The sequence below is a fragment of the Mustela putorius genome, unplaced genomic scaffold (genome assembly GCF_011764305.1).
Source record: "Mustela putorius furo isolate JIRA1106 unplaced genomic scaffold, ASM1176430v1.1 tig00000407_pilon_pilon_pilon, whole genome shotgun sequence".
Classification (NCBI taxonomy): domain Eukaryota; kingdom Metazoa; phylum Chordata; class Mammalia; order Carnivora; family Mustelidae; genus Mustela; species Mustela putorius.
In genome coordinates this window covers 6,577,946-6,597,799 of record NW_025421373.1, presented here as the reverse complement: position 1 = coordinate 6,597,799, position 19,854 = coordinate 6,577,946, and the positions used below count along the sequence as shown (strand labels likewise).

Genomic DNA, 19,854 nt, shown 5'->3' with positions numbered 1-19,854 from the left:
ATTTATTTATTTGTCAGAGAGAGAGAGAGAGAGAGACAGAGAAAGAGAGAGAGAGAGAGAGATAACGCGCATGCACAAGCAGGCAGAGTGGCAGGCAGAGGCAGAGAGAGAAGCAGGCTCCATGCCCAGCGAGGAGCCTGATACGGGACTTGATCCTAGGACCCTGGGATCACTACCAGAGCCGCAGGCAGTGGTTTAAACAGGCATCCCTTTGGTGAGATTTATTGCTAGGTATTTTTATTCTTTTTGGAATTGTTAGTGAGATTGTTTTCTTACTTTGTCTTTCTGATAGCTTGTTATTAGTGGATAGAAACAGCAGTTTTGTATCCTGAAGCTTTACCAAGTTCATTTCATGTTCTAACAGTTTTTTGGGAGGGTATTTAGGATTTTAGATGAGATTTTTATAGTATCATGTCATCTGCAAATAGTGACAGTTTTACTTTTTTCTTACCAGTTTGAATGCCTTTTATTTTATTTTATTATTTTTTTTCTTGTCTGATTGCTGTGGCTGGGGCTTCCAGCACTGTTTTGAGTAAAAATGGCAAGAGCAGACATCCTTGTTTTGTTCCTAATCTTAGAGGAAAGGTTTTTAAGGCTTTTCACCCTTGAGTATGATATTAGCTGTGTGTGGGTTTGTCATTTGTGACTTTTATTATGTTGAGGTATGTTTTTTCTAAACCTACTTTGTTGAGGGTTTTTATTGTGAGTGGATTTTATACTTTGTTAAATGCTTTTTCTGCATCTGCTCAGATGATACTGTGGTTGTTTTTATACTTGATAATGTGGTGTTGTATCTTGAATATTAAACCATGTTCGCATCCCAGGAATAAAGCCCAGTTGATTGTGGTGATTATTTTAGAATATATTGTTGGGTTCAGTTTGCTGATATTTTGTTGTGGGTTTTTATGTCTGTATTCATTAGAGATAGTGGCCTGTAGTGTTTTTTGTTTTGTTTTTGGTAGTGTCTTTATCTGGTTTTGGTGTCAGGGTAATGATGGCCTCAGAGAATGAATTTGGAAACTCGCATTTCTCTTCTAGTTTTGAAATAATTGGACAAGAATAGGTATTAATTCTTTTTTATTTTATTTTTATTTTTTTAAAGTAATCTCTGTGCCCAACATGGGGCTTGAACTCATGATGCAGAGTTAAAGAGGTGCATGCTCCACTGACAGAATCAGCCAGGCACCCACCCCTCTTTCACTATTTTGTAGAATTCACTGATGAAGCCACATGGTCCTGGACTTTATTTGTGGGGAATTTTTTGATGAGTGATTGAATTTCATTACTAGTAATCAGTCTGTTCAATTTTCTCTTTCTTCTGTATTCCTAGGAATTTATCTGTTCTTTGTAGATTGCCAAATTTGTTGGCATGTGATTCTTTGTAGTAGTCTTTTATAATCCTTTGTATTTCTGTGGTGTTCTGTAACTTCTCTTTCATTTTTGATTTGATTCAAGTCCTTTTTTTCTTGATTAGTCTGTCTAAAGGTTTATCAGTTTTATTTTTTTCAGAGAACCAGCTCTTTTTTATATTTTTTTATATTTAGTCTTTATTTTGTTTCTGCTCTGATCTTTTAGAATTTCTTTCCTTTCTTCAAACTTTGGGCCTTGTTCTTTTTCTAGTCCTTTCAGGTATAAGGTTAGGTTGTTTGAGATATTTCTTGTTTCTTTAGGTAGGCCTGTATTACTGTAAACATTCCTCTTAGAACTCTGGGGAAAAGGACCTTTTGTAAGGATCTATAACTGAAAGTTAACCTCTGCTTCAGTTATGAATGTAGGCAGGCAACAACCTAAAGTGTTAGCAGTGTCTGAGTTTGGTATCAGTAGAAACTAGAGAATTTTCATATCACAAGACAGCTGTTGTAGACCCCTCACATCATTATGTGCTCATCACTACATTGGAATTATAGTAGTTATTCGACTTGCCACCAGAATTTGTTTAATGTGCTAATAAAGCACACATCACAAATTTGTTTACTTTTAATATTTTCATAACTGTCAGTGATTTGGTTTCCATTGTAATCCTGTTTTTTTTAAATGCACTCAACAGGGTAAATACTTAATTTTCTTTTTAAGGCCAGGTTTCAGATAAAGGAGGTTGTTATTACTTCCTGTGAGGTGTGGGTTTTTTGTTTTGTTTTGTTTTGTTTTAAATTATGGCTTGTGTTTTTCTTTTTAAATATATTCTTGTGTTTCTGTCACTTATTTTGATATTTTGGATGTTCATATTGTCCCACCTTTGGCCTGTGGGAATTCCTTTCTTTTGGCTTCAGTATTCTTTTGATATGACCTATTGACCTTTGATAACTTGCTTTCTGTCAACACCAACTACTGTCCCAGGCTTCTCTTATAGATGCCTTATTTCAGACCTAGAATCCATCATTCCTTTAGCGAATGCTAGTTTTTATTTGTGGGAAGTAGACTGATTACTGGGTATACTCAGTGTTAATGAGTTGTGATTGGTTCTAGGACTTTTTAGTGCACAGAGAATATGTTTTCTTTTTCTTTTCTTTTCTTTTCTTTTTTTTTTTTTTAAGATTTTTGTTAGAGAAAGAGCAAGCACAAGCAGGGGAGGGGCAGAGGGAGGAGCAGATCCCTGCTGAGCAGAAGGCCTGATGTGGGGGCTCGATCCCCGACTTGGGGCTCAATCCGTGCATTCCAGGATCATGACCTGAACTGATGGCAGATACTTAACTGACTGAGCCATACAGGTGCCCCTAGAATATATTTTCGTCAGGGGACAGAGCTAGCACACACTTTTCGGGAGGGAAAAAAATCAGTTATATAGTTTCTGGTTCAAATTTAACATGGTGGATTTTTATTTTACTCACTGGATTTTATACTTTATCTTCTTTTCTCATGGAAAATCTTGATTTCTAAAGTATTAACATATTTGTATTGGCTTACTGTATGTATTAAAATAATTTCAGCAGTACCTGGGTTGCTCATTCAGTTAAGTAGTCTGCCTTGGACTCAGGTTATGATCTTGGGTCCTGGGATTGAGTCCCATATTGGGCTCTGAGCTGAGTGGGGAATCTGCTTCTCACTCATCCTCTGCCTCTTCTCTTCCCCTCTGTTCTTTCTCTCTCTCTAATAAATAAAATGTTAAATAAAATGTTTTAAAAAATAATAATAATGTCAGTATTACTACTAATTGACTGTTGGGTTCAGCCTTAAGTTTCTGTGTAGTACTTTTTTAAAAAAAATGAATGAATTAATTAATTTTAGAGAGAGGGACAGCATGGAGAGAGGCAGAGGGAGAAGGAGGGAGAGAATCCCCTTCTCATGGAGCAGACTCCATGCTCAGTGCAAGCCAAACCTCGCTCTGATGACTCTGAGAGCATGACCTGTGCCAAAATCAATAGTCCGATGCTTGACCCCCTGAGCCACCTATGTGCCCTACTGTTAGTACTTTTACTGAAGATGTACATTTAAAATGCTGCCTTCTTTCTATTTCATTCCTTCCTTCCCCTATTGGTAATTTTTTTTTTTAAGATTTTTTATTGCTTTATTTAACGGAGAGAGAGATTACAAGTAGGCAGAGAGGCAGGCAGAGAGACAGGAGGAAGCAGGCTCCCTGCTGAGCAGAGAGCCCATGTGGGGCTGGATTCCAGGACCCTAAGATCATGACCTGAGCCTAAGGCAGAGGCTCAACCCACTGAGCCACCCAGGTGCCCCATCTATTGGTAGTTTTAAAAAAAATAGTTTGGGGTTTATCTTTCCAGTGTTTCTTAGTAAAATTATATATATTCATTCTTGCCCCTCTCCTCCATATGCAAAGGGTAGCCTATTATATATGTTGTTTAGTGTCTTCCTTTTTTCATGTTATAGCCTGAAGATTGTTTTTTTATCATTATGTAGAGGTCTTTTATGGCTCTGTATTACTTTATTATGTGTGTATCTTTCTGTATTCATCAAGTCCCTTACTGATGGATTTATGGGATGTTTCCAAGTTTTCCCAACTTCAAATAATGTCACATTTAATGACTATATGCATATATTGTTTTGTATTTATGAATTTTTTTTCACAGTAGATTCCTAGAAATAGGATTGTCTGGTTGAAGGGTACATAATGGTTTTTCTAGATTTCCAAATTTCCCTTGGTAGGAGTGGTGTCAGCTCTGCATTCCCATCATAGTGTGTAAGAGTGCCTATTGTTCTCATCTTTGTTAACACAGTATGTTGTCATATTACTGGATTTTTGCTAGTCTTGATAGGTAAGCATTGTAGCTTTAAAAATTGTAAAATAAATACAGCATGAAAGTTACTGTTTTAACCATTGTTCACTGGCACAAGGACATTCTCATTGTTATGTAGCTTTCACCACCATCCACCTCAAAAAGCACTACATCAACCCAGACTAAAACTCTACCCTTTAAATAGCTCCCTATTCCCTGCCCACCTGCCCTGGGCAACCACCATTCTGCTTTCTGTCAATGAATTTAACTGTTGTAGGTACCTCATATAAGTGGAATCATTATGCTTGCCTTCTTGTGACTGGCTTATTTCACTTGATAAAATGTCACCCAGGTTTGTCCATGTTGTAGCATGTGTCAGAATTTCTTTTTAAAGCTAAAATGGTCCATTGTATGTATATGCCATATTTTGCTTATCTGGTCATCTGGTGATGGATACTGGCTTCTTTTTGAACTGTTTTTTTTTTTTTTGGATCCTTACATAATTTAAGCACGGATTTTCTTACGAATGAGAGAAAGTATCTTTCCATATGTTTAAGTCCTTTTGTGAATTTTTCTGTTTATGTCTTTTGCTGCTGCTGCTCCTTTTTTTTTTTTTTTAAAAAGATTTTATTTATTTATTTGATAAAAAGAGAGCATGAGTAGAGAGGCAGAGGCAGGGGCAGGGGCAGAGGGAGAGGGAGAAGCAGACTCCCTGCTGAGTAGGGAGGTTGATGGAGGGCTTGATCCTAGGATCCCAAGACCATGACCTGAGCTGAAGGCAGATGCCCAACCAGTTGAGCCATTCAGGCTCCCCTTGCCCTTTTTTTTTTTTTTTTTCCTTCTGAAGAGGGAGTGTGGTGGTGGGAAGGGGCAAAGGCAGAGAAAGAGAGAATCTTAAGCAGGTTCCATATCCAGCACAGAACCTTAGACCATGACATGAGCTGAAATCAAGAGTTAGATGCTTAACTGACTGAGCCACCCAGATGCCCCTGTATCTTTTGCTTTTGTAAAAAATTGAGTATTCATCTTATTTTCCTTTAATTTTTAATAATTGTATATTAGAGATATTAGCCTTATATCTGTGATTTTTTTTTTTAAGATTTTGTTTGACAGAGAGAGACAGTGAGAGAGGGAACACAAACAGTGGAGTGGAGGGAGTGGGAGAGGGAGAAGCAGGCTTCCCAATGAGCAGGGAGCCTGATGGGGCTCCATCCCAGAACCCTGGAATGATGACCTGAGCTGAAGGCAGACGCTTCACGACTGATCCACCCAGGCACCCCTGTGATATGTTTTAAACTTCCTACGTTTCCCTTTGTTTTTTGACTTAACGGTGTTTGCCATGCAGCCTTTGAAAAATTTGTATAATTTATCAGTCTCTTTTTTCTTTTAGATTCAAGTAATAGCTGTAGTTTTTTCCCCCATGCCAGGGTATGAAAGTATTCACTCCTTTTTTCTTTTAGTATTTACATTGTTTCTTTTTACATTTCAGTCCCTGATCCATTTGGACTTTTATTTAGAAGTATAATATGAGGGACGCCTTGGTGGCTCAGTTGGTTAAGCAGCTGCCTTCGGCTCAGGTCATGATCCCAGCGTCCTGGGATAGAGGCCCACATCCGGTTCCTTGCTCGGCGGGGAGCCTGCTTCTCCCTCTGCCTCTGCCTACCATTCTGTCTGGCTGTGCTCCCTCGCTCTCTTTCTCTTTCTCTCTGATAAATAAATAAAATCTTTAAAAAAAAAAATCTTAAAAAAAAAAGTATAATATGAAGTATGGATACAGTTTTCTTTCTCTGAGTGGCTATCCATCTTCCCATTTTATACTGATTTGAGGTAACAGTTTTATCATGTATTAGATTTCAATATATTCTTTTTTTTTTTAAAGATTTTATTTATTTATTTATTTGACAGATCCCAAGTAGGCAGAGAGGCAGGCAGAGAGAGAGAGAGGAGAAAACAGGCTCCCTGCTGAGCAGAGAGCCCGATGTGGGGCTTGATCCTGGGACCCTGAGATCATGACCTGAGCCAAAGGCAGAGGCTTTGACCCACTGAGCCACCCAGGTGCCCCTCGATATATTCTTGAGTCTCTAACTGAGTTTTATTCTTTTGGTCATTTGTTCATGTATTGGTATCCTAACATTTAATTTCAAGAGGCTTTAAATCTCTTTTACTGTCTAGTAGGGCACTTTCATTTTCTGTTCCTCACATACTGTTCCCTCTCCCTCCCCAGTTTCCTGGTTATTTTTTTGAATTTATCTTTTTTTTTTTTTAATAGGTTCTTTCGTTTATTTCTCTTATGAGCTTAGTTGTAGCTGGATTTAAAGGGAGATGGGACTAGTAAGGTCAACAGGTCCAGGTTGGGGACCAAAGATGATGACAGAAACAGGTTTCTGATTACTCTTCCTTTTAGTAGTACTAGTTTTGTGAAGGTGCTCAAGGAGCTGCTTTAGGCAGTGGTAGTCTCTTTAGCTGCCTTTCTCTTAGACAGCATCCACTACTTTTGTTTTGCCAGGCACTTTGTGGCAGAATAATGGGCCCCCCATGATAGTGGTAGTGGTCCTGGTAGGCCTTGGCCATCTGGGTGAACTGAGCCAGCTCCTTGGCACAGTTCTGCCTGTAGCTCTCACATTCCCTCTGCTGACAGGCCTTCCGCCTTTATTGGATAATGTTGACAATTTCTTGATCAACTTTACGGTCTCTTCTCTATTGCATTTCTGCTTCAAACATGCATTAAGATATCCTTTTCCTGGGACTTGGTGATGTCAGGCACATGGCAGAACTCCTGGTGGTAATAGTGGTACCTTGTTCTTCTCATGCCACTGCTCTATAAACTCTTGCTAGGTTCACCGGCCTGTCGATGAGGAGGTGGAAGGCCTTCGTCAGATAGGTTATGGGATTGGGCAGTGAGATTTGTGGTGCGGGCACAGGCATACGGCGCAGGGTCTCCAGATCTCGGGGTGGGGTATGTGTCCTTGTCCAAGCTCTCTGGCATGGTGGCAGCACATGGAGGAGGGGAGCAGATTCACTCTCTGACACACAACCCCAGCCTCTGCCTGGGTCCCACGGCCTCTATTTATTTTTATGAACTTTATTTTTAACTTTTATAGCTCTAGATAAAAGCAAAACTTGCTATTTTTATTAGGATGATACTAATTTTATAAGTTAGGAAGAACTGATAACATAATGTTGTTTCTGTAACCAAGAGTGAGACATTTTCCATCTTCCAGGTCTGTTTTTAAGTCTTGCAGGGAAGTTTTAAGCTTTCTTCTTCTTCTTTTTTTTTTTTTTAAGATTTTTATTTATTTATTTATTTATTTGACACACACACACACACACACACACACACACATCACAAGTACGCAGAGAGGCAGGCAGAGAGGGAGGCAGAGAGAGAGAAGGGAAAACAGGCTCCCTGCTGAGCAGAGAGCTCAGTGTGGGGCTAAATCCCAGGACCCTGGGATCAGGAACTGAGCTGAAGGCAGAGGCTTTAACCCACTGAGCTACCTAGGCACCCCTTAAGCTTTCTTTGTATAGGTTTGCCTAGGTATTTTCTTTTTTTTGGTTAATATTGTAAATGAGGTCTTTGAAAGGATAACTTTTTATCATTTTTATTTTTACTTCTTTTTTATTGTTTGTTTATGGCAGTTATTGATGTTTGTCAATTTTATCGTCCTAGTTCTTTTCTAAATTCTCTTATTGTAGCACTACACTTCAGTTTTTTTTGGGTATCCATTTATCGATCTATCTATCTATTTATTTATTTATTTAGGTATCTAGTTATATCACCTGCAAGCGTAGGTAGTTTTCCAGTTTTTCTGTCTCTTTTTGCTTATTCTTGCCTAATCTTTGAAGTCTGTCTTTATCTGAAGTCACCATCCTTCTCTCAATCAGTTTAGTTATTTTTGCTAAGAACCTTTTCACACTTCTTTCAAAATAATTAAAAGTTCTTACAAGATTTCAAAAGTAATTTCATATACAAAGTATGTTAGTTGTCTTCTTTGAGATAGAATTCTCATGCCATACAGTTCACCCACTTTAAATGTAGAATTCAGGGTTTTGTGTATGTTCACCGAGTTGTGCAGCAGTCATTACAGTCAATTTTAGAACAGTTTCATTACCCCAAAGGGAAACTCAGACCCTTTGGCCATTATCTCCCTTTTTTCCTGTCTGTCCAATATTAGGGGGCCTTATGTTAGTTATCTTACACTCTGTAGCAAAATTTAACAGTTTGAACAAAACAACCAGGCCATTTTCTGTCATAGTTGTCTGTGGATCAGGAATCTGGGCATTGCTTAACTGCGAGGCTCTGAATCAAGGTCTTCCATGAGATTGCAGTTCAGTTGTTGGCCAGAGAGAGCTTCGGTTTCATCTGAAGGCTCAACTGGAGGAGGATTCGGTTTCTTGCAGGTTGAGGGACTGAGCACCTCAGTCTTTGCCTGGCGTGTCTGTGTAGGACAGCTCAAAGCATGGCAGCCGGCAGAGCAAGGGATGAGGCCCAAGATGGAAGTCCGCAGTGTATTTGTGACTGACCTCTGAAGTGACGTACCCTGATATTTGTCATACTCTGTTAGAAGCAAGTCTAGTGTAGGTTCACAAGGAGGAATTATATAAGGGTATGGATGCCAAGAGGCAGGGGATATTGGGGCCTTTCTTAGGGGCTGCTTCTGTACAAGGATAGGATAACTAATTTTTCTGCAGTCTATTTTGTTTTTTGGCTTTTTTTTTTTTTTAAAGATTTTATTTATTTGAGAGAACAGGCAAGAGTGATGGAGCACGAGTGAGCATAAGCAGAATGGCGTTGAGCACAAGCCAGGGGAGGGGGACAGGCAGAAATGACTTGAGCCTAAGTGAAGAATTGGACACAACCTGAGCTACCCAGGCACCCCTGTTTTTTGGCTTTTTAACCCATATTCTTTCTGATGATAGGCTACTTTCTTTAGGGCTCATTAGTTACCTCAACATAGCAGGATGTATGGTTTTTAGGCAGTAGTGGTGATATTTAGGTTTCTGTGTACTCTGGGTCCTCTCAGCCTGTGAGTTTAATTTGAATTCTTAAAATCTAAATGTAGTATAACTTGCCATGCCTCTGTAACTTACTGGTCTGGCAGTATATTCCCAATTTTCTTACCAGTTTGACATTTGAGAAGATCACATTGCCAATTGAGAACTTGAAATTCTTGTCCTCTTCTAGGCTTATGTATAGCAGGGCCAGACACCAGTTTTCAGGTACCTCATTATAAAGGCTTATCTATCCTGAGATGTGTTCACTTTATTCTTCAGACAGTTCTTTATATCCTATTGAAGAGCTTTTAAGGGGTGTCTGGGTGGCTCAGTTGGTTAAGTGTCTCCTTCAGAATCAGGGTGCTGGGGTCAAGCCCTGTATCAGGCTCCCTGCTCATCAGGGAGTCTACTTTTCCCTCTCCCTATGCCCCTCCACCCTGTTCCTGCTCGCTTGCTCTCTCTCTCTCATAAATATGTAAAATCTTTTTAAAAGAATTAAGGGTCTTTTTAGAATACCCTTGATGATTGACTTGCAAATGATTTTTTGGAATTCAGCATGATGAAGTATCTGGTTTTGCCCTAAGTCACGTACCCCCTTAGGGAATTCTTAATTGCTTAGACTCACACTTGTAGAATGGTTGAAGTCTGTCTCTTTCATGGTGTACATGAGAAAATGGAGACACAGAGAGGATATTAAATGACTTTTTTAAAATCCTGTAAAACATTTTCCTTATGGCCAGGGCTGGTATTCGGATTTCTCACATATGGTCCAGCCTAGTTCTTCTACATCTCAGTGACACTCTTTGTGTAACGGTTTTTATTACATAATTCTGTTTCTTGTTAGAGGCTTATTCTGATTTTTATTTCTTATTCAGTTGGTTTTGGTAATTTGTGTTTTTCCAGGAATTTGAACATTTCATCTGAGTTGTCTGATTTATTGGCATATAGTCGTTTATAGTGTTCCCTTGTAGTCCTTTAGATTTCTGTAGGTTTAGCGGTGATGTGTCCCTCCTTTTATTTTTGACTTCGGTAATTTGCGTATCTCTGTCCTCTTTCTGCCTTTCTGCCTTTCCTCCTGTCCTCCTTTCTCCTGTTTTAAACTTGATTCTTGATTTTTTTTTTTTTAATAACTTTTGACTTCATGGATCCCCTACTTCCCATTTTCGTATTTTGCATTCCATTGATTTCTGTACTGATCTTTATTTCCTTCCCTTGGTTGATTTGGATTTAGTTTGTTGTTTTTCCTAGTTTCTTAAGGTGGGAGAATAGGTTGATTTGAGACCTTTCTTCTTTTGTAATACAGGTATGTAATAGAGATGTAAATTTCTTTCTAAATACTACTTTAGCTGCATCCCATAGATTTTGATAATTTGTGTTTTTATTTTCATTGAGTTCAAAATATTTCCTTTTCTTTTTTTTGTTTTCTTTGACCAGTGCATTATTTAGAAGTCATAGATTAATTTCCAAATGGAGATTTCCCAGATTTCATTCTGTTGATTTCTAATTTAATTCCCTTGGAGTAAAACATACTTCATATGATTTCAGTCCTTTTGAAGTCATTGTTTTATGGGCTACCATGTGGTCCATCTTGGAAAATATTCCAAGTGTGCTTGAAAATCGTGTATATTTTACTATTGGTTGTTGGTGAGTTTTATAAATGCCATTTAAGTTGACATGGTTGGTAGTGTTGTTCAGTTTTGTATCTTTGTTTTTTTGTCTAGTTCTATCACTTATTGTCATTGTAGTTAAATACTGTTACTGTATTGTGTATTTCTCTTGTTTTTGCTTCATGTATTTTGGGATTCTGTTGTTAGGTGTGTATATGTTTGTTTATAATTGTATTTTCTAAATGTTAACTTCTTTATCATGAAAATGACCCCTTTGTTCCTCTTAATTTTCTTTACTCTAAAGTATATTTTGTCTATTAACAAAGTATACTTTGTCTTTTAACAAGAAAACTGTTCCAATTTTCTTTTGATTCCCGTTTGCATGTTCCTTTCATTCTTATAAACCATTTTATGTTTTGGAATTTAAACTGTCTTTTGTAGATAGCATATGGTCAGGTTTTTTATCCAGCCTTACAGTCTTTTATCTTTTTTTAATTTATTTTTAATTTTACTTATTTATTTTTAGATACTATTTATTTGAGAGAGTGAGCAAGACAGATCACAGAAGGAGAAGGATAAGCAGATCCACTGCCAAGCAGAGAGCCCAACATGGGTCTTGATTCCAGGACCTTGAGATTCATTAATTATATATATCAACCAGTGCTTATCATAACGTGTGCCCTCCTTAATACCCATCACCCAGTTACCTCATTCCCTCCCTGCTCCCTTCTGTAACCCTCTGTTTCCCTGAATCTAGAGTCTCTCATGGTTTGTCTTCCTCTCTGATTTCTTCCCATTCTGTTTTCCCTCCTTTCCCCTGTGGTTCTCTGCTCTATTCCATATTTCCACATCTGAGTGAAACCATATGATAATTGTGTTCTGCTTGATTTATTTCACTCAGCATAATCCCCTCCAGTTCCGTCCATGTCAGTGCAGATGGTGGGTGTTCATCCTTTCTGATGGTTGAGTAATATCCTTCTCTATCCATGCATCTGTTGAAGGGCATCTCCGTTCCTTCCACAGTTTGGCTGTTGCGGACCTTGTTGCTATGAGCATTGGGGTGCATGTGGCCCTTTTTTTCACTGCATTGGTATCTTTGGGGTAAATACCCAGTAGTGCAGTTGCTGGGTCTTAGGATAACTCTGTTTTTAATGTCTTGAGGAACCTCCATACGGTTTTCTAGAGTGGCTGCACCAACTTGCATTCCCACCAACAGTGTAAGAGGGTTCTCCTTTCTCCACATCCTCTCCAACACTTGTTTCCTGTCTTGTTGATTTTGGCCTTTCTAAGTCATGTAAGATAGTATCTCATTGTGGTTTTGATTTGTATTTCCGCATTGGCAAATACGGTTTTTTAAAATTTACCTTTTGCATCTACCTTTCTTCTATATGAATTTGAAATACCATATGACTTTCAGCAGCAGGACTTCCTTTAGTTAATTTCTAATCAGTTTGATCTGCTAGCAGCCGATTCATTATTTGTTTCATGCTCCTTTTTGAAGGTTAATTTTGCTGAGTATAGATTCTTGCTTGATGGTATTTTTTCTTTCAGCACTTCAAGTATGTTATCTCAGTGTCTTCTAATCTCCAGTCTCCAGAGTTTGTAGTGAGAAGTTCACTGGTAACTGTGTTACTCCCTTACATGTGAGAAGGTGTTTTGTCTTGCTGCTTTCAAGATTTTTCTCAACAGTTTGACTCTGACGTGTCTAGGTTTGACGATCTCTTTGTGTTTATCCAGTTTGGAATTTATTGAGCATCTGGATCTTAGATGAATATTTTCCTAGTTTGGGAAATTTTCAGCTGTTACTTTTCTGCTCTTTCTCTTTCTGAGAACTCCTTTTACTCCTATTCTGGGAATTTTGAAGACCTTAGTCTCTGAGGCTTTCCTCATTATCTTTTTCTTTTCTTCTTCTTTTTAACTGAAGTATCTGTGACATTCCTCACTTTCTTCTTTTTTCTTGCTGTTCTTCAAATTCAAGTTGCTTGATTCTCTTTAATTTTAAATCTGCTGAGCTCTTGTAGTGAACTTTTCATTTCAGTTATTAATTTTAACTACAGAATTTTTGACTCTTTCTTGAGATTCTGTATTTGATGAATCATTCTTTCTTAATGAGTTATTGTCATTCTTTCCTTTAATTGTTTAAATTTTGATTTCCTTTAATTCTTATCAGTTACTTAACAGACTGTCTCTCAAATTGGATTTGTCTGTTTTGTAAATCCTTTTTTTTAGTTTTGATTTTTGTTGGTGTTTATTTTCATAATTATCCTACAACCTTAGAAGCAAAAATCTGTGTTGACTTTATTTTCTGAATTTATTACATAATATATGAAGGAATTACAAGACAAATTAAAAACAACAACAAAAACAACTTTTCTGGGTCACTAGCAATTTCAGCCTCTTCAGTAACTTAGTAAGTCTCACAGGTCTACTGATTCACACTTAGGGTAGTTTCTATTATCAAATAATTTCTTTAATTACTATGGCTTATTCATTTTTTTTCTTATTGAGTTGAGTACAAATTCTTTTTTGCAAAAGAATATATTTGACATTTTCAAATTTATTGTCAAATCACTTTTGTAGTTTTGTTTTGAGTTTTACTTTTCAATTTCTAGTCATGTATTGTATTTAACTAGTAAACTACAAATACTTTTTTAATGTGTATGTGTGTGTTTTTTTTTAAGTGTGTTTTTTTTAAGTGTGTTTTTTACTTTTGTAAGGTTGGGAATATCAGGATTTAATTTGCTTCTAATTAGATGAGATTAATTGGAATGTGGACTTAAGTTATAAGTGGCATTTATTTGATTATAGGTCCTAATTTGCTGTCTTACAAATGATAATATGGGTGAATTGGACCACTGTTTATTTATGAAATAAGTAAATGCCCTTATCATAACCAGGCTAGTTAAGTGCATGCAAGTTTGAATTTTTTAGCCATGCACAATATTTGTTGGCCTATGTAAATCTTTCAGCTGTAGTTTCTATACTTTGAGATCTTTGTCAGATACATAATGTCAACTCATTAAATTTCTTTTAGCTTTATTAGAAGTTACTTGCTTTGTAGTACCAAAATCCCTTCAGAGTAGTTGAAGATAAGGAGATGCAGGTGTTCAGGAGTATAACCCAAACACATAGGAAAGGTTCTGTTGCTAGGAGGCTATTCCTAATGTGCGTCTGTCTCTGTATGTCTGTCTCTGTATGTCTTGGTTTGCCTCAGCGTTGTGTATTCTCTCATTTTTTGTTCTGCATATCTCTTCTGTTTTCCTTTCTTTTTATTTTTTTCCTCTTCTGTTTTCTTTTCTGTTTACCTTCATTCTCAGACTGTAAACAAAATGACGGTGGCTTTGCAAGCCACGTAATCAGTTAGAACTCATATGCCAGTGCCCATGCCCGACCATATGACCGATGCAGCCTCTGTGTCTCCAAGTTAGATTCCCAGGAGGGAAACTGTGGTTTGCCCATCCTGGTCCAAATAGATGTGACAGGGTACAATCACCTCGTTCTGTAGAATCTGAAGGTGAGGGCAGAGTTTCAAAATAGGGTGTATGTGAACCAGGAGTGGCCTCAATAGTACAACTTTTGGATTGGGTTTGGTAGTAAACACCAAATATTTTGGTAACCTGATATTTTCTTTTGCGGAGGAAAGTCTGTTTAGAAAGCCATTTATAAAAAGATTGATCACACCAGAATTCAACACTATACAGAAGATAGATGCTTGACTGACTAAGCCACTCATGCGCCCCTGTGGAGTTGATTCTTTTTTTCTTCTTCTTCTTCTTTTTTTTTTTTTTAAATGATTTTTATTTATTTGACAGAGAAATAGCACAAGTAGGTAGAGCAGTCAGGAGAGGGAGAAGCAGGCACTCCACTGAGCAGGGAACCTGATGTGGGGCTTGATCCTGGGACCCTGGGATCATGACCTGAGCCAAAGGCCCCTGCTTAGCTGACTGAGCCACCCAGACACTCCTCATTCTTAAAAAGCTTCTCATTAAGTGCTTCTGGAGCTTGTAACTCAAATGGTGAGGACTCAGTGTTTGTATTTTTAGGGGCCCAATAAAAGAACACCCCTTTCCCCATTCAAATTGAGCCATTGGAGAGAAGTAAAGGGAATCAGGCAACCAGAGACCCAAATAAATATCATCTTATCATTGAGAAAAAGCTGTGTTGGAGATTGTTGCTTAGACATGTAGTAGCTAGCATAGGACTTTTTGTAGTCTCTGTAAACTACTTTTTTTTTTTTTTTTTAAGATTTTATTTATTTATTTGGCAGACAGAGGTCACAAGTAGGCAGAGAGGCAGGCAGAGAGAGAGAGAGAGAAGAGGAGGAAGCAGGCTCCCTGCTGAGCAGAGAGCCTGATGTGGAGCTCGATCCTAGAATCCTGGGATCATGACCTGAGCCGAAGGCAGAGGCTTTAACCCAAGGAGCCACCCAGGCGCCCCTGTAGACTACTTTTTGTAGTCTCCCCTAAGTTTAGATCTTGGAACTGCCCACCAAGGGAAGAATTGTGTCTGCAGAGCATGTCCCCGAGATCATTGCCTCATTCGTTATGTACCATTCTTTTTTTTTTTTTTTAAGATTAAAAATTTTTTTTTATTTGACAGAGCACATAAGTAGGCAGAGCGGCAAGCAGAGGGAGAGGGAGAGGAAGAAGCAGGCTCCCCCTGAGCAGGGACCCCGATGTGGGGCTTGATCCCAGGACCCTGGGATCATGACCCGAGCTGAAGGTAGCTGCTTAACTGAGCCACCCGGGCGCCCTTGTACCATTCATTCTTTGCTTGGCTCCTAGCTTCTGAATGGCATACTATAGGATAAAGGTAATTTATTTCAGTTTATGTTCCGCAACCTTCAGGAGGTCTGCCCTAAAGTTTGGCCATTTGTCTGAATGAGTCTGATGTCAGGGATTCTGAACAACAAAAGATTGACTGAAGGAGGACTCGATGGTTAATGAATTAATTTAGCTGGTATCCCATTGGGAAAGTTTCTACTTATTTGGTTCTTATTTGTTGTTACTCAAGTAGAGATGCTTTGAATTAGTTTCCAGGGCCCTTGGATTCCCTGTCTTTTGTGTTCAATTTTTAGTTTTGTTGGAGGCCTTGTGAGCTGCACATGGTATCTTTAAATGTGCCCATTTTTAATTTTCTAGCATCCCAGCTCATCAGCATGGTCATATTGGGGTCTTAATGTATTCTCTATTCTTGTATGTTCCCTCTTGTTTTGGACCCATGACCCTAATGAAGTCATGTTTCTCTGGATTTTATGAGAACCTCTCTGACATAGCTGCCTCTTCCATCCCTGTGTTTGGAAAATACTGGAACTGATTTCTGATCACAATCTTGTCGGACCCCAAAATAGTTTTCTTTTGGTCTTTTAACTTCTAGTTGTTTCTTCCGCAGTGAGTAGAGGATATCCTCAGGGTCCTATGGCTGTTGGTATTCTTAGTGCAGCTGCCCCTGCTTCATCAGTAAGTGGAGTGTGTGGCTGTGTGGTCCTCACTAAGTGTGATCCTGAACTTGGAGTACCTTTCTTTAGACCAGCCATAGGCATGAAGATACTCCTTTGCTGGGGATAGAATCTCAAACCCATTTAGGGATCTGAAGTGATTATTGACATCTAAGTACAAGAGCTGTGTGGTGTCACTGATAATGACTTAGTCATTATCGGGGCTTCTTTACCTTCTCACAGCATGGTTGCAAAATATATGAAGTTGTGCCTTTTGAGCCAGATCATAAACTGCGTTATAGTGCCAGGTTTTCCTCACCTGTTTTAACTGTTACTCTTAATGTGCCTGGCTTGCTCTGATTAACAAATGGGGTACATTTTTAAGGGCCCACAAACTCCGCGTGCCCTGAATATATAACCATCCTGCCTGGATTACAGGTTCTTGGAATTTGTTTCAGGGGGTAATGGTTCAAGGACAAAATCCTCTGGGCAGGGGTAGTTACTGACCTCCCCTTATAAAATTTTTTTACAAGGAAGATAGGTAGATTGGTGGGATGTATAGATATGGCTATCCAGTCTTGTACCAAGTTTTAAGTACTCCAGGTAACTGACAGGTAGGACCGTAATTCATTACTACATTGCCCTGTATGTGTGGGACCTGTGCCACATGTTTCTTCTCTTTTCCATGGGTTTAGTTAGCTAAATAGCTATGATATGACATTTCCTTTAAGGTACTGTCTTATTTTGAAATGCATCCCAGTTTTAGAGATAATTAACTTCTCCCCCTTTTGAGAATAAAATGGACAAATATATTGCTGTGTAAATTTAAGGTGCAGAACATGATGGCTTGATTTACACATAATGTGAAATGCTTATTACCCAAATAGATTTAGTTAATATTCATCATCCATATAGAGACTGTAAGCTTTTAAAATGTGTGTTTTGGGATTGATGTAGTTTTAAGATTAGCACTAGAGATGAAAAGATTAAAGGGCTGCTTAACATTTGTAACTGAGTAATTTCGTCACCACTGCTGGTCTGTCATACATGTGTTGGGACACGAATTTACTGCAGAATCTTGCTGGTCTATGTCATGGCCAGATTCACTTGACTTTTGTACAGTCTACTGCTTTTCCTCTAATACACTTAATTTCAGGGACGGCATTGTCATCTTGGTCCAGTTAACGCATTCAGATTTTTAAAATTAATCTTGCCCTTTTACTGTCCATGCTCATTTGTCAGCTTTCTCACGTGAATTTAATTCTGTTTAAGTATATGTCTTTTGATTGTAATGCCCAGAAGCTTTTCACATAAATGTAGCTGTTTAAGGTCTACTATTAAAAACTGCATTTTGCTAAGCCTATACCATTACCCTGGGAGCAGTTGAGGTTGAGACATACTTCATCTTCTGCTAGCAGATGTGAGCTTTTCCATACTGTTCATCCGGAATTTCCGGCTTGTAGACAGAGACAGAGTGTGGTGGCTGTCCACATGCATTACTGTATCACGAGGTGTATTCTGTTGTTTTCAGTTTGTAAAGGCTTACCTGGGAGCTCCAGCTCCATGTGCAGGTCAGTAGGAGACCAACATCTGAAACTTTGATATGTGGAATCCATTCCCAGGCTTCGTAGGACTTTAATTGGCATGGGAACACAGGCCATAGGATTTTACCTAACTTCTGTAACATACTGGTTTCACTAACCATGTTGCTAAACCTCTGGCAGTCTTACTTTTTTTTTTTTTTTTTTTTTAAGATTTTATTTATTTATTTGACAAATAGATCACAAGCAGGCAGAGAGGCAGGCAGAAGGGAGAGAGAGGAGGAAGCAGGCTCCCTGCTAAGCAGAGAGCCTGATGTGGGGCTCGAACCCAGGACCCTGGGATCATGACCTGAGCCGAAGGCAGAGGCTTTAACCCACTGAGCCACCCAGGCGCCCCTGGCAGTCTTACTTTAAAAGATTTTTATTTATTTATTGAGTGAGAGAGCAAGAGAGGATAATCAGGGGAAGGAGTAGAGGGAGAGGGAGAAGCAGGCTCCCCATGGCAGTCTTACTTTAATCAGACCCCTACCATTTATTAAGTTTAAGAGTATTCTCTCAAATTCAGTCAGTCTCCTGTCATATTTAAATTGACCTCGTTAAATTGATATTTTGTTTATCCTTTTGTGGCTCCCTTAGGTGGATTCTCACTTTCCCAAAGCCTAGTCCCTTAGGAGTGGTAGCTTTACTAGGCTAATTTAAGTCCCTTTGTCAGTAGTGGAATCCCATTGACTTTGATGGTCAGTTGGTCATCTTCAGATACACAGGCTGACCACTGTGACCTGGCAAAGTACCAAGATTGACCTTGAGAGAGTGACAGAATCAAGGGGCTAGGCCCCTTCCAAATCCTAGGCCCTCTGTTCTTCACAGAATCAGTTGGCCACTCTCCCTCCTACCAAGATCATATGTTACCTTGTTCTGACAACCAAGTTCTGCTTTTTCCTGAGTTGGATACTTTAAATTAGTAGATGGCAGAGTTCATGGCTTCTTATTTTGAAGAACTACAGTTATTCACTGAAAAAGTGCCCTGACTTCACCCAGTTGATTTGAGTGTCCCCAGATCTCTAGAAGTCTGTCAGTTTCATTTTCTCTGGTGGTTCTTTCACCTTGATGTTGCCCCTAAATTTCTCTTGGGGGTGTATTATTCAGAACTTTAGGCATGGGCCCTCACATCAGTTTCCCATAAATTCTTCCAAAATTAGCTTTGTGTTTTTATACTAAAAAGGATTGAATGAGTGATGTTTCAATTCTCTGTGAGGCTACATTGGGCTAGATTGTGTTTCCTAAGCTTTTTGAACTTGCCCACATGTACTGATAATAAACTGCTATCTTCAGGAGTTAAGTGAGTGAGTGAATCCAGGTTCTGGCAATTTGAAAGAGCCTTGTAAGCATGTAACTTAAGAAAAAAGACATTATCTTCTTAAACCTCTGACTTCCAAAGTTACTTGCTTATGTGCATTAAGGATTAGTGGTGAAAAGACAATTAACACCTGAAAAATCTGGATTAGTAATGTATAATAATTGTAATTTTTCAGAATTTTATTTAAAATTATAATTACAAAATGATATGAAAGGTAAAAGGCACCAAAAATAACTTTGGCTAAGGATATTTCTATTTTTGAATCTGAATTCAAAGTAAATTAGCTTTTTTTTGTTTTCTCTCCCCCCATTTCAACTAGGGTTACACATCATTTTGGAATGACTGTATATCGTCTGGATTACGTGGCTGTATGTTAATTGAATTAGCACTGAGAGGAAGGTTACAACTAGAGGCGTGTGGAATGAGACGGAAAAGTCTGTTAACAAGAAAGGTAAGAGGAGTGCTAATAAGCACTAAGAGTTTGCGCTGACTAAAAGTGAAAGTTTCTTCTAATAGATTGAAAGAATTAAAGAGAAAGTTGATTTTAAAGTTAAGACTTTATTGGAAATTGTGTTTCCATGTCTTTTTTGCATTTTTGGTTTCTTGAATCTTTGTACATAATGATTAATGTGTAACTCGTTGTTAGATTCACTGGTCTCTGCGTCTTGCATATTCAGAAAGACTCCATACCTTATTTGCTGCTTCTGAAAGCCATACTTCGGAGAGACTTGATATAACTTTG

At 38.4% G+C, this 19,854-nt stretch overlaps 1 protein-coding gene across 1 annotated transcript in view; it reads left to right on the top strand.

The window, feature by feature from the left end:
• Positions 1–19,854, top strand: part of GOLPH3 (golgi phosphoprotein 3) — a 62,919-nt gene that overhangs the window by 25,234 nt on the left and 17,831 nt on the right. Inside the window, exon 2 of the mRNA XM_045079447.1 lies at positions 19,432–19,563. Within this exon, the coding sequence (XP_044935382.1) occupies positions 19,432–19,563 (132 nt within the window). The remainder of the gene's footprint in view (positions 1–19,431; positions 19,564–19,854) is intronic.